Source organism: Rattus norvegicus, chromosome 17, assembly GCF_021556685.1.
Source record: "Rattus norvegicus strain SHRSP/BbbUtx chromosome 17, alternate assembly SHRSP_T2T, whole genome shotgun sequence".
Lineage (NCBI taxonomy): Eukaryota > Metazoa > Chordata > Mammalia > Rodentia > Muridae > Rattus > Rattus norvegicus.
This window is the reverse complement of record NC_141550.1, coordinates 61,376,858-61,390,958: the sequence shown is the minus strand read 5'-3', so window position 1 is coordinate 61,390,958 and position 14,101 is coordinate 61,376,858. Positions and strand designations below refer to the sequence as shown.

Sequence of the window (14,101 nt, the reverse complement as noted above, 5' to 3'; positions counted from 1 at the left end):
GCACTGCTAACAGAAGGGGGCCGAGCAAGGACGACACACACTGGAAGGAGATCAACGCAGCCATGGCCTTAACAAACCTCGCCCAGGGAAAAGACGAAGCGCAGGGGACGACCACCAGTTGCATCATCCAGAAGTCTTCCCACATAGCAGAAGTAAAGACAGTCAAGCTGCCACTGGTGCAGCACTTCTAGAGTGGCCAGGGAGTGCTGGGCTTGTCAGTGGGTTTGTTCGTTTGTTTGTTGTTTGTTGTTTGTTTGTGTTTTACCGTAATCCTCATCCTAAGAGCCAAAGCAGGGGTGAAGAGGACTCCCATTTAAACCTCCTGAGTTCAACTATCCTAAATATATCCGTTGCTTCTATAAAAAGATGTATAAGTTATAAAAATTCATTTTAGTCAAAAATATTAACTTATTTTATGTTACTGAAACTATGCATAAAGCGTCTGCATTGCCATTACAGTAAGTGCCTTGCTTCCCTGAGGTAAGCTCCAACGTGGGCACAGTGGAGCGCTGTGCCTCAAACTGTCAACGCCAATACTTGCTAGACTACATCACTCCAGACTGGCCCAGGACTGAAGCCAATCGCGGAAAGCTCCCGAAACAAACTCAGTCATTCACACGTTCAAACTTGGAGATCTGTTCAGCCCAGATGAGGTGATCTTTTATTTGCCTTTTAATGCCTTCAGGACTGGAAACTGTTCTTTGTGTTTTCCAGGGCGATGGTGAGAGTTTTATGTGTGGGTTTTGTTTGCATAGGTTAGCGCATCCAAAATGGAAGGCCCAGCAGGGCCACGTGATGCGTATGTTTAAGAAGGGATGTTTTCAAATCGGTTTAACATTGCCAGAGTATATTGTCGTGAGGATTTGTTTTCCCAAGCACTGTTGGAAAGTATCCCAAAGCCCTTTACAACTAATTGGGATTTTTTTCCTGAGGTTTTAAAAAGAACCTTATTATATAAATCTTTGAATTTTTTCCTGAGGAAAACTAAACCTAAAGTTTAGTTTTAAATTATAATCTTGTTTGCATTAGAGCTCAGGGTTCCTTTGTGATGGAAGCAGTTTTCATATGGAGTAACTAAAAGCGTTTTATTTGGTTCATTTCTTTTTTTAACGGATTTTTTTTTTTTTTTCGGAGCTGGGGACCGAACCCAGGGCCTTGCGCTTCCTAGGTAAGCGCTCTACCACTGAGCTAAATCCGCAGCCCCTTATTTGGTTCATTTCAAATCCCAGTTCAGATGGACAATTTGTATTGCAATGAGAACAAGACAACGAAGAAAATAATCTGTGTGTGTGGATATACATATACATGCAGAAGGATTAATGTTTAAAATTTAAAGCGTATGGGTAACAAAACATGAATGGTCTCTGATTTTTGCCAAGCAGGACATTCAAGTAAAAATTAAGTGAAATCTTGAGTCGAAAGGAAGAACGTCTTATTTCTAAATGTCACTACCACAGAGTGAGAGTAATGGATATCAAGGAAGAAGAGTGTCTTTTCCATCAAACAATAACGTCCTCCCCAGCTTCGGAAGACTGCGAACGGAAGGGATGTGGAGACGCCCAATAGAAAAGGAAATCTGGAGATGCCTTAATGTAGGAGAGCAAAGGTTTAACGGCAAACTAGGCTCTTGGGGGAAGGGCATTTTTTCTGGATATGTGATATATTTTGTAATTGGTTTAGGCTGGAAAACATTTTTGCAAGTGTGAATGACATCTGGTTTCACCGCACACACTGACATTTTTTTCTTCATTTTACAAAACGCTTTTTACCCTGAAGGTTAATCTGGTTGCTCAGCAGACACGATGGCCTCGATGGCCATCGTAGGACACTTTCTCCTGTATCATAGCATAGTGGGGTGGGGGTTATCTAGTGTAATGAAGATAATTTGATATGAAAATATTTTGTATGTATATTTTTACTTTGTTTTCTTAAGTGCCGTTGGCAGTTGCAGTAAGCCCTAGGTGAGATGTGTAAGTGCTGACTGTATGAGTGGATGAAGTATTGGCTTCTTCTGGTGCATCCTTGATACTGGGATGCGAAGTGGGAGTCACTACAAAACAAGCCTGCCCAGATGTATGCGAGGCAGTGAGAAACAAGAATGAATACTTCACTCCTTTTCATACTATTATAAGTTATTCTGGTATTAAATATTTTAATAAAAATGTTCTTGTTTTAACATGTTGCAATTAGATAAGTGAACTCTGGGTTGTATTTTATTTGAAATTGTCATGTTTTATTTTTTTCTGTCCTTTGGGGGAAAATTCAGCTAATTTGTTCTGTATTATGAACACAACCAATGAGAGGATACTATCCCATAATTTCTGTAAAGTAACAAAGCTTGGAGTCTGGCCTATGCACACATGAAAAATAGGTAATTAGCATATTCTGGGCAATGTCTCCAATTGCAATCATTTTGAATTTATTATTTTTCTTGTGTTGCTGTTGTTTTATCTGGAAATCAGAGTCCCTTGTCCCTCAAAAGAACCTTGAACAATGCCAAGCCAGCAGCCGAGAGAGAGAGCTTGGCTGACATGTAATTTATATGAAAGAGAAAGAGACTCGCTCTCATTTTACAGTTGTATTTGAATAAAATTAAAATCTGTCAGGAGTTCTTGACAGATTTAAAATAAAAGTTCATTTCTAGACTTCAGTGATCATATGGGGTTTGTTTGCCTTTGAAAGCTGGCCAGGGGGAGAGAGCAGGAGACAGGAACAGCCTCACATGTGGGTCACGGACTGGGGAGTGCTACAGTTGGACCAAGATTGAATTCTATCACTTTTAGGCCACCAACCCACCTGTTAGGACCCAGGCACAAGGACACAACACAGATGGTTCAAATACTGGGTTGTACTAAATTCTCTTTTTCCATAGATAATATAATAACCATTCCTTTTCCATATTTGTACATTCATGGATTTTAATTGCCTTAAGAAGAAACTTCTTATTAGCATACCAAATCATGGGCATTGTCATGACATTTTCATGCTTGCGTATCTTTAAGCTTTGTTCATACAGAGCCTCCATTACTGGCGTGTTCTGTTCAGGAGAGAAGCTTGGCTTGGACACCAGGCAGAACTGCACAGCAGTGCTAGCCCTGCACCCTCCCACACACACACAACTGCAAGATTTAGACTCAGTCCTCGTGATCCAGATGCAAACTGTGAGGGAGGAACTAGACCTTGTAGACTCTGAGGGATTGACATAATAGATGTTACACAAAATGCAGGGGCCAGCAAGATGGATCAATGGAAAAGAACATTTGCTGACAAACTTTTGCTCTCCAAACCCCATGTGGTAGAAAGAAAGAATCAGCTCCTGTCAGCTGTCCTCCGGTCTCCACATTCACGGAGTGAAGGAAGTGTAAAAATTTAAAGTGCCTCCTACAGTGGCTGAGAAATAGGTGCTCAATAAATGGAAAAGACTATCACACACTATAATTTGTCCCATGTAATGTGTGTATAGGAGCTGAAAGTCTAGGTGGAATAGGGATAGGAGACACAAATACCTTGACAGAAATCTTGAAGTGTGGAAGGATCTCTGACTTGAAAGACTGCAGTGGGAAAGTTAGTTCCGGAGTTAGGCTTGGAGGGTGATACTTTCACTACCATCATTTTGAACTTCTACGGCGAAGCATGAAGTAGGGCGGAGAGAGGAAAAGCGAGCACACCCACCAAAGACAGTGTGCTTGGAGGTGTCCCTCACTGGCTGCTTCTGCTTCTGTCCCCTCCTCACACTGCCTAGGATGCCTACTCTCAAGCTGTTGTGTGTTCCTTGAATGCTCTAAATAGCAGTGTTCAGCACACAGTGCCGGCAGCCACCGTCCTCTTCTGAAATTCATCTAGCTCAAATGGCATGGGACGCAAAGACTAATAAACAGAGAGGAAGAGTGAACCAAGCAGTGTCCGGAGGGGATGAGGGAGGTTACCGGTGGGCCAGAAGGCATCCCGGGGCAGTTGGAGTGGAGGAACTAGCAACTGGGGAAGAATTTTCACCAGCCAAGGCCACCCTGAAGTTTCCTCAGTGTAATCGGGCCTCTGCTGTTCACCGAAACAGCAGATGAAACACTTCATGTGTTCACAGGGCTGTGATCACAAGTGTGTACCACTGGACTGGTGGGCAGCATAGCTGTCCTTTCCAGCTATCTAGGTTGTGGTTTTCATGGAGAGAACAGGGTTGCTTGTTTTAGGAGACACAGGTTATGGTAACAGTTAGGTTCTCCTATGCACAAAGTGATTCTTGGACCAGGGATTCTTTGTGACGGGCCCAGAAAATGGCAGGTGCTTGTAATTCCATGGGAATACTAGCACTGAGAACCTGTCTTGGTTTGGGAAAAACAAGCAACAGTAAAATCCTATATTTTCTAAGGTGAAAAGACTGGCAGGATTGGAAAAAAGAGTCCACAGAAATCTACAGGAATCCATCCCATATAAAGTACTCTATTAGAATTCATCCTGTGTAGAGAAGTGTAGGGCTTTGAAAACAAATCCACAGTCAGTTTCTGCAAATTTTGCTTGTAACACATCTAATACAATTGTTCAGTTTGGGCTTTAATTTTAATTAATACACAATAGTATATTGTATGCACAGATTATTGGTAGAGTGTGCGATCTATATATTGATGTGTTGCATAATAATAGAATTAGGGCAATCAGCATATCCCTCCAAAGATTTGTTTCTTTGTGGCAAGCATTCCAAGTCCCCTCATCTAGAGCTTTTCAATTATTTAGGTAGTTTGAAGTGTACAGTAGGTACATTATTACCAATCAGAATGAAACTGTAGCACCCATTCTTTTCTATCATATCTTTGAACCATATCTCTGCTCCCTCCATACCCCAATGCTACAATAATAATTATTAAAAAATATGGGAACATGTCTTCAACACACCAATTTCAATGTATTCAGACATATATCCAGGGGTCATGCTTGTATCATATTAAAGAGCTATTCTGAGTACATAGTATTTGTTTTAATCTATTTTGTTTGAGGGGATGTCATACAGATTTTCATGACTATACCAACTTACCTCTAGCGGTATGGATGGATTCCCTTGCTTTCACATGCTTGCCAGCACCAGTTACCTTACGGTTTCTACAATAACAATCTCTACTAGATTGAGGTGATGTCTCCCACAGTATCCCCTAGTAATTGATGATGACAGACTTTTTTTTTTATTCTCCTGTGGTCTCTTGAAAAACACTATGTTGCACATATCAATTCTCTGAGGAAGATTTGAACATCTATGTCCTTCCTCCTAATGTCCTAGCAACAAACTACAGTAGAATCCGACCGCCATTCCCTCTGGGAACCAATGGGTCTTCTGAGCTCACACTACAGAGTGAGGGGTTACTGGCAAAAGCCCAAAGCAGCTGCACTGAAAAGTCTTTATCCAGCTTGGATGATGGCCTTCCCAAACCACATAGGGAGCCCCCTCTCTTTTATTCTTCCCAGTCTACGTACTGTAGTCCCTCACTCATACCCAAAGGTCATGTGCAGGTAGGGCGCAATTGCATCACTGTGAAATTCACATTGCACAGTGTCTGGAGGAGGAGTGGTCAGATATTCATGAGAGCATTCAGTGAGCCTCTCCCCCAACCCTCAGTCCCCTCTTTCTAGAAACAAATGCCATCGGTTTGTGCTCTCCTTCTATGGAGTGGAGTCCTTTAGCCTGCACATCCTGTACTTTAACACCAGGTCAGGTGCAGTTTGCATAAATCTGTGTCTGTAGATCATCTCTTCCTCCTGCCAACTGGTTGCTACGGCGGTGGTTTCTTGGCTTGATATAACCTAGTTTTTCTATTGTTCTTACAGCTTGATTCTGGGGAATCCTGTCTGAAAAACATCTCTACCTAGCCCAGTGTCTTGAGGTGTTCCTTCTATTAGTTCTGTGGCTTGAGGTCTTGCTCCATTTCAAAAACTGTTTTTAGTTGATTTTTATACATTTTCAGAGATTCAATGATTGGTTTGTTGACTTTGAGTAAAAGTTTAAACTTTAGTGTTTTACAAGATCATAGGTATAACTTTCTATCAGTAGTAGAAAGATGTATATTGTCTCAAAGCCAGGACATAGAGGCTCTACACCTCACTCTCCAGGGTTCCATGTCTGATGACTGTGACCACGTGGTCTTTCCTAGGCTTCTGGAGCTCAGCCTTCTTCTCACCTCATGGTTTTTACTGTGTGGGCTACTTCACCCCACGTTTCCATGCCCATGTTTATCTTTCCATCCGAATGTGTAGACTTCATTTTTAAAAAATAAGTAGACAATATTTTTTTTGATCTTTTATAATCTGTTACCAAATGCCCATTGGTAGACTTTGGGTTATTGGTACTTAGTTTTATTCTACACCAAGATAAGGAGCTTGCCCCAGGAGATGAGTTAATATGCTATTTTCTCCACTAAGAAAACCTTCCTATGAGAAAAAGAAGTCAGGAAAGCTGAGTGCCATTGAGACATCTTGTCTACAATGAGCAAGGCTATCACAACACTGGCTGCATGGGCAGCCTTGTGTTTCTGTGCCTTCGAGCGGGAGCCTTTGGACTAGATACTCACACAGTGAACTAATGGGCCAAAGGACAGGTACACTGGGTTCTTGAGAAGTTGTGACAAATTATCATTTTAAAATTCTACTAATTTACCTTTTCAACCATAAGGTGTTCCTGCTTTTCCTTCGTTCAGTCAGAACATTAAGGGAGAGAGCGTTTCCAGGTTCAACAGTGCAGTGGGAATTTGCTTGTGCTTGTGACAATAGCTGGCCCCAGGTGAGGTTAGTAGCATATCTTTTCTGTGGACTGTTTGTTCGTGGTTTTTCTTCTTTTGACTTTAATTGTCCATTTGTGGGTATTTTAAAAATATATTTAAAAATCAGTACCTTATCTGAAATGAGATGCGAACATTCGTCTGTTCTTTTACACTTTAAACTTCGAACAGCATCCACACATACATCCAGTTTGCATGGCGTGTACCACACAACTCTGCACACTGCAGAACCACTCTGCTAAGAACCATGGCTGCCCTTGCCTGCTCACTGACACTGCAGCCTCGGACTTGACAGCCATGTGGTCGAAGTAAAAAAATGTCCCCACAGGCGCATGTAGTTAACCTCTTGGTTCCAGTTAGTTTCACTGCTCCAGGGTTGAGAAACCTTGGGATTCAGGACCTAACTTTGTTTTGCTTTGGAACTCGATGAGGGCCATTAGCCAGGCCGTCTGTGTGACTGTGAGTGTGGAGTTATCCATTGGAACCTGATCGGCTACCTGACATTGCTTTTCTTTACTGTCCCCTCACTTCATGTTAGTTTCTTCTAATTTTTACATTCTTCTTTGTATCTTTGCTTGACTTTTACTACTCTGCAATCTGTCTAATTTTAAATTTATGTGGCCTGACAGTGCCGTGGTCTTCAGCGATGACCTTCTCCTTCACGAGCTTCAGCCTTGACTTCTAGAGAGTCAGAATGCTCCCAAGAAAATAAAGATGGAGTGGTCATGGAGAACCAATAACCTGTGCTTCATGTTCACCCTCTCACAGGCAGCAAAGCTTAAATGTGCGCTATAAAATCTCCTCAGCCAACAAGCCCAACCGTTAATCGCTAAAGCCTTAACAATCTCTGCCTTTTGGATATCCTAACTCCCCAAAGGACTGTCAATTTAACCATAACTACCTAACAACCGCCAAGCCAGACTTTATGAGAGTTCAGCTATTTAAGGCTGATTTTAAAAATCATTGGCATTTCATGGCATTTGCTTGATCACGGGTGCTGTAAATAACCACAAATCAGAAAAATTTATTTTCCTGTAAAGTATGGGCAAGGATTGCCATGTCATCTTTCTCCATGTGGTTAGCTCATTGCCTGCTCGTTCTTTCAAGTTCGCCCAAGCCAAACAGGAGAAACAAGGTCAGCTCTCAAGAGGCTGCAGGTTTTCTAGGAAAAAAAAAGCCTAAAGACAGGAGGCCAGGAGAGGTCACTGGATCTCCGGAAGCTTGAGTTACAATCTGCTTCTAGCTCTGGGAGGTGTAAGAAAGGTGGCTGAGTGTGAAGATAAGCAAGCACTCTTAACCACAAAGCCATCTCCAGCCTCTCCTAGCTTCATTCCTGCTGTCCCCTGTGTTAGGGCTTTGTCTTTTGTAGGCCTACCTAACACTGAACTTTCCTTGTGGTTTTTTTTTTTTTAATTGTTTATTTGTTTTATTGTTTTGTGATTGTTTTTTTTGTTTTTGTTTTGTTTTTTGTTTTTTGGGGGGGATTGTTTTGTTTGTGTTTTGTAGTTTTGTTCAGTTTTTCCCACAGCAACTTAATCTTCCTACTTTGAATACCTTTGAAAAAAAAAAGCCCAGACTATGTGATTAGTTACACAAAACCATGGATGATGTGTCAAAGGCTTTCTCCAAGACCCTGGAGCTAGGTAGTTACAGGTCTCCTTGCAGGGTGATGGCCAGCAGGAGGTCTCCACTGCTCTCAGAGCCCGTTTCCTTTATGAGACATGGTGACATAGATATGAGTGTGTCAATATGGCTACCCGCTCTGAAACTTACCAAGACTCACTGGCTGACAGCTGTTGCATATAGTCTTTCTGGAACACCGCAGCACAACCCACACATCCACAACTAGGTGGAAACTGGGGAGTTGTCAGCTTTCTGAGTGACCTTGGTCTTGAAGAACCACAGCCATCGCCCCACACCTGCCTGGGATGCAGGCCAGATCTCTCAAATGAACATGTCAAGTCACCAGCTGGTGACTGTAGACCTTGAGCTTGGTTCCAATCCTTAAACCATGATAAAGAATTTGCTGTTGATCCATTGCCACAGGTAGACAGGAATCATCAGACGCTGTATGTGCCAGGTGGGCAGAAAATGCTGGGCAGACAGTAGGACTGGGGCAACCCAGTTTTCCCAGATATTTTTTCCTAAAATGCTGTATGTAGAAGCAGAGGGATGGATGGCTGAAATGGCAAATGCCAGGGGAGGAATGAAGTCTGCCAGGGTAGAGAAGGCCCTAGGCAGGTTTGGGTAGGAGAGGTGGGTACTGAGGAATGCCTCAGTCATCCGGGAAACTGGTCATCTGGGGAATTGGTCTATGGCAAAATGCTTTCAGGAAAATGGTTTGAAGCAGCTCAACAGTCTGTCCAGGGACTCCTTCAGCTCGATGCTGACTCCGGGACCTGTGCCTCCAGTTCGCCAGCTTATTTTCAGAGTTCTCAGAGACTAGCAAGTGTCACACAGATGGACGACAACCCTGATGTGGCTGACATGTGCCACGTTATTTTGCCTTGTGATTTCTAAAGGTGTGCACTGCTCTATGACTCCTACATATGGGGAATGTCATTGCATTTATCTGCAGAGAAGCTTGGGAAGGCCTCTCGTGAGGAACCCTCTCACCAGTGGGTGAAGCTGCGTGTTACACAGTACAGTTGGGCTGGGTGAAGCAGCAACTGGGGTTGCCTTATCATTTAGGGGCTGGAGAGAGGGCTCCACAGTTAAAAGCACTTGCTGCTCTTGCAGAGGACCTGAGTTCATTTTGCAGCACTCACATGAGTGTCTAACAGCCACCTGTAGCCTCAGCTCCAGAAGACCTGAAACCTTCTTCTGGCCTCTTTGGCTGTCAGTACCAATGTGTGGATGCAAGCAGGAACACACACATGCATGGTCATATGGGCACACACACACAAATAAACTTTTTTAAATTGCATTTAAGTAAAAGGAAAAGAAAATATCATTAGGAAGGAAACGTGCTTTCCTCAACCTGGTCGTTGTATATATACTATGCATGGCTGAGCCAAATTCAGGGGCAGTAGTTTTATTTACCGTTCTTCTGCTTTCTGTTGCTGAGATAAAACATCCTGACATATAGGAAAAGATGTCAAATGACCCCTTTGCAGAGGACAGGCCGTTATACAGAAGAGACCCCCAAAGTTCTACTAGATCAGTAGCCTTTAAATATACCAATAGCAAATGTTCTGAGAAAAAGATTCTGAACACTACTATTTGTAATATCCTCAGAAAAGAAAAACAAAACAAAACAAAAACAAAAACAAGAATAAACCTAACCCAGGAGGTGAAAGACATCCACAATGAAAACTTCAAATCTCTGAAGAAAGCAATTAAAGAACATATGAGCATATGCAAAGACATCCCATTCTCATGGATTGGCAGAATCAATATTGTTAAGATGACAATTCTACCCTAAGTAATTTACAATCAATGCAATCTCAATCAAAATCTCCATCATGTTCTTCACAAAACTAGGAGTGGGGAATTGTACAGCAGATCCCAGATAGCTACATAAATCCTGAGTCAACAGAACAATGTCAGAAGGGTCACCATACCAAGACCTGTTGCAGAGCTGTAGGGATAAAAACAACACTACATGGACACGCAACTATGTAGATCAACAGAAAAGAATAGAAGACTCAAACTCAACCTCACAGAAGTATATCCACCTTATTTTTGACAGTAATGCCCAAATCACACACTGGAGGAAAGACATCTTCAAGAAATGGTGCTGGGAAGACCATCTAACTACACAAAAAGAATGAAACTAGACCTATATTTGAAGCCTGTTTCGGAACATGGTCAAAAGAATGACCAATGAACAATGTCTTAGGGAACTGTGAAACAGGCTCCAGAAAAAAGACAGAGGGCCTTTCATCTCAAGGGCAGTTTGTTCCCTGGATTGTTTTTGGAAGTGACTTTTTGTTTCCTGTGACAAACATTTACACTCAATTTATAAGACATGTTCATTCTTGTTGGATGTCAGATCATAACTACAGAACACAATCTGGCCAGTGCACCCTGAATCTGGATATGGCTTTCTGCCTTGCTTTCATGATTTCCTAGCAATATATAAATATATGTATGCATTATATAATCTATACTGTGTGGTGGCAATTGTGTTTAAATTGATCCGTCCTGAGAAAGTCTTGGGAAAAGGAATGCTCTATTAATATTTAGTATGTGCGTACTGATGTTTATTTACATGTTTTTCTGACCATGTTTTTTCTGAATTCAACCTTTCTGGGATCATTGCTTTCTTTGTTACATCTCTGTATGAAAACACACTGAAACTAAAATAAGGCAGCATTAGCCTGCAGTCTGCCCCATTCTTTCAGGTGCTCAGATTCTAGGTCTAGCAAAGAAGATCTGCACAGGTTCAGCTGGAAAGTCAAGAACCCTATATAGAAATCAACTCCAAATTGATCAAAAATGTCAGGGTAAACCTGAAGTTGCTGGAAGAAAACATGGGCAATGCCTGAAGGACTCTCTGACTAAGACTCTCTCCTCAAGAATTAAAGCCAACAATTGACAAATGAAACTTTATTGAACTAAAAAGCTTTTGAATATCAAAGGAAGCAATAGATCAATGTACCTAAGAGGAATCTTTGCCAGGTATACATCTGATAGAAGATTGATGTTCAGAATATCCAAAGAACTAAAAAACCAGGCTACTGATCTTAGCAGAATGTTCAGAAGAATGGCTAAGAAGTATCCCAAAAAGTGCTCATTATTCTTAGTAATTAGAGAAATATAGATTAAAACTACTGTGTGATTTCACCTTATCCTAGTCAAAATGGCTAAGATTGAGAAAATAAGTAATAGCAAGTGCTGGCAACGATGCAGGGAAATGACAAATCTTCATTGGCAAACTGGTGAGGCCACTATGGAATCAGTGTGGAGAATCCTCAAAATACTAAAAATAATCTAACATCTATCCCAGCTATATAGTTTCTGGCACATGCCCAAAGGACTCAGTATCCTGCTACAGAGATACATGCATTCTCAAATCATTGCTGGTCTCTTCACAATACTCAGGAAATGGAAGCATCTACTGTTTAATGAATAAGAAAAATGTGCACATGTACAATAGAATTCTATTCAATTGTAAAGATAAATGAGATAATAAGATTTTCAGGAAAATAATTTGCTGAGTAAAGCAACCCAGACGAACAAATGCTACATGTTCTCTCTTATTTGTGGTTCCTACTTCTGAATCCTTAGATTTTAGTATTGTATTGACTAGCTTCGTGTCAACTTGACACAAGCTGGAGGCATCTGAGAGGGCAGATCTTTAACGGAGGGAATGTCTCCATAAGATCAAGCTGTAGAACACTTAATTAATGATTGATGAGGGAGGGCCCAGCCTATTGTGGCTGATGCCGTACCTGGCTGGTGCTCCTGGGTTCTATAAGAAAGCAGGTTGAACAAGTCATGAGGAGTAAGGCAGTAAGAAGACTCCTCCATGGCCTCTATATCAGCTCCTTCCTCCTTTGATGATGAACCAGTCAGTATATGGAAGTATAAACAGAACAAACACCTTCCTCCCCAAGTTGCCATTGGTCATGGTGTTTCATCACAACAATAGAAACCCTAACCAAAACAAATATATAACCTGAAGTAACTGAAGAAGCCAGAAAAGATAGAAAAGGATAACGGAGGAAAGGGGAGGAAAAAGGAGCTCTAGAGATGAGGAGAGTGGGGCATGCATGGGTTTTATGAAAGGGGAAGGGAAAATGGGAAGGTGTAGCTAGGAAGAGATGAGGGTGATACATGGGATAGGGGTGGGGGGGTAGAGTACACAAACAATGCTTGAAAAAGCCACAGGGATGCACTTTATAGCCTTACTTTACTATATGTACACACACACATTTTAATGAATATCTAAGAGTAGAAATTTCAAAAGAAGAAATAGGACCAACCATATAACTTAGTTGGAACCAACTGCCAAGCCTAATGACCTGAATTTGATCCCCAGAAACACATGGTGGAAGGAGAGAACCAGCTCCCTCAAATTGTCTCCTGACCTCCACACTGTGCTATAGCACACCCACCCCAACACCCCGAACATCCACACACACAAACACTGTTTGTATTGGGTTCACAGTTTCAGAGATTTCAGCTCATGGTTGGATAGCTCCATAGATCTGAGCCTGAGGTAAAATGAAATATCATAGCAGTAGGAATATGGTAGAAGAGAGCATCTCACCTCATGGTGGCAAGGAAACAGAAAAAAAAAAAAAATAGAAAGGGTCCAAGGCTACATTACTCTTTTTAAAGCCGAACCCTATGACCCAGTTCCTCCAACTGGACACTATTTCCCATGGTTCCAGCATATCTAAAAGTCTACTCAAATCTAACCACAAGTAAATTAAATCATCAAATTGGACATAACTCTCATAATCAAACTGTCTCTGGAAATGGACACACAGATACATGAAGAGATGTGTCTTCCTAATCCCAAAAGCAGATGTCCCTCAATCTAACAAAAACAAGATTCATTTTTATGCTAAAAAAATGAGAGGGGGTTGTACTTCTCTTCCCATGGACATCACAGGGCCTAATCTGGAAGAGACCACTCAGGGATCACTCCTTATTGGTGCCTATGAGATGTGAAACATCTCAGCTCAAAGATAAACTGGATACCAGAGTGCCACACTGGACTGTATGTAACCTTTGAGTCACAAACTACCTTGCATGTGGCCTCAATTTTCTGCATCTCCAGATCTATAAATAATTTTTTTCTCACATAGTCACATTAAGAACCTTTATTTTAATCAAACTGTATGTTCAACTTTACAGTGAGTCTCTGAGGCCAGCAGGACCATTAGATGAGAAATTCTGGGAAACACAAAATTGGGGTTGCTCTGGACTGGAGAAGACTCTTCTCATTGCTAATTTCGAAGGTATTGGGCAGTTTTCATTTGGGAAGTGGGAATCTCTTTCTTTTTTTTAAAGATTTATTATTTATTATATATAAGTACACTGTAGCTGTCTTCAGATACACCAGAAGAGGGCATCGGATCTCTTTACAGATGGTTGTGAGCCACCATGTGGTTGCTGGGAATTGAACTCAGGACCTCTGGAAGAGCAGTCAGTGCTTTTAACCGCTGAGCCATCTCTCCAGCCTGGAAGGTGGGAATTTCTTTTGCCTTTTTTTTTGTCAATTCACTTACTGGCCCCATTCATCCTTACCCAAACACATGGAATCAGTTATTAATTTTGCTCAACAGCATGAACTCAGTAAGAAAAGAAATCAGGTGCTAGTTGAACCAGCAACTTTTCCCAACTCCCACACACTAGTTGCAAGTAGGGTATACTGCCACAAGACGGTG

General features: G+C 41.6%; 1 protein-coding gene across 2 annotated transcripts in view; it reads left to right on the top strand.

The window, feature by feature from the left end:
- Mkx (mohawk homeobox) overlaps positions 1–2,645 on the top strand; it is a 78,735-nt gene extending 76,090 nt beyond the window's left edge. For both annotated transcript variants that reach the window (NM_001432285.1, NM_001432286.1), the window contains 1 exon segment: positions 2–2,645. In NM_001432285.1, coding sequence (NP_001419214.1) covers positions 2–191 — 190 coding nt within the window. In that variant the 3' untranslated portion in view covers positions 192–2,645.
- Positions 2,646–14,101: the final 11,456 nt, after the last annotated feature.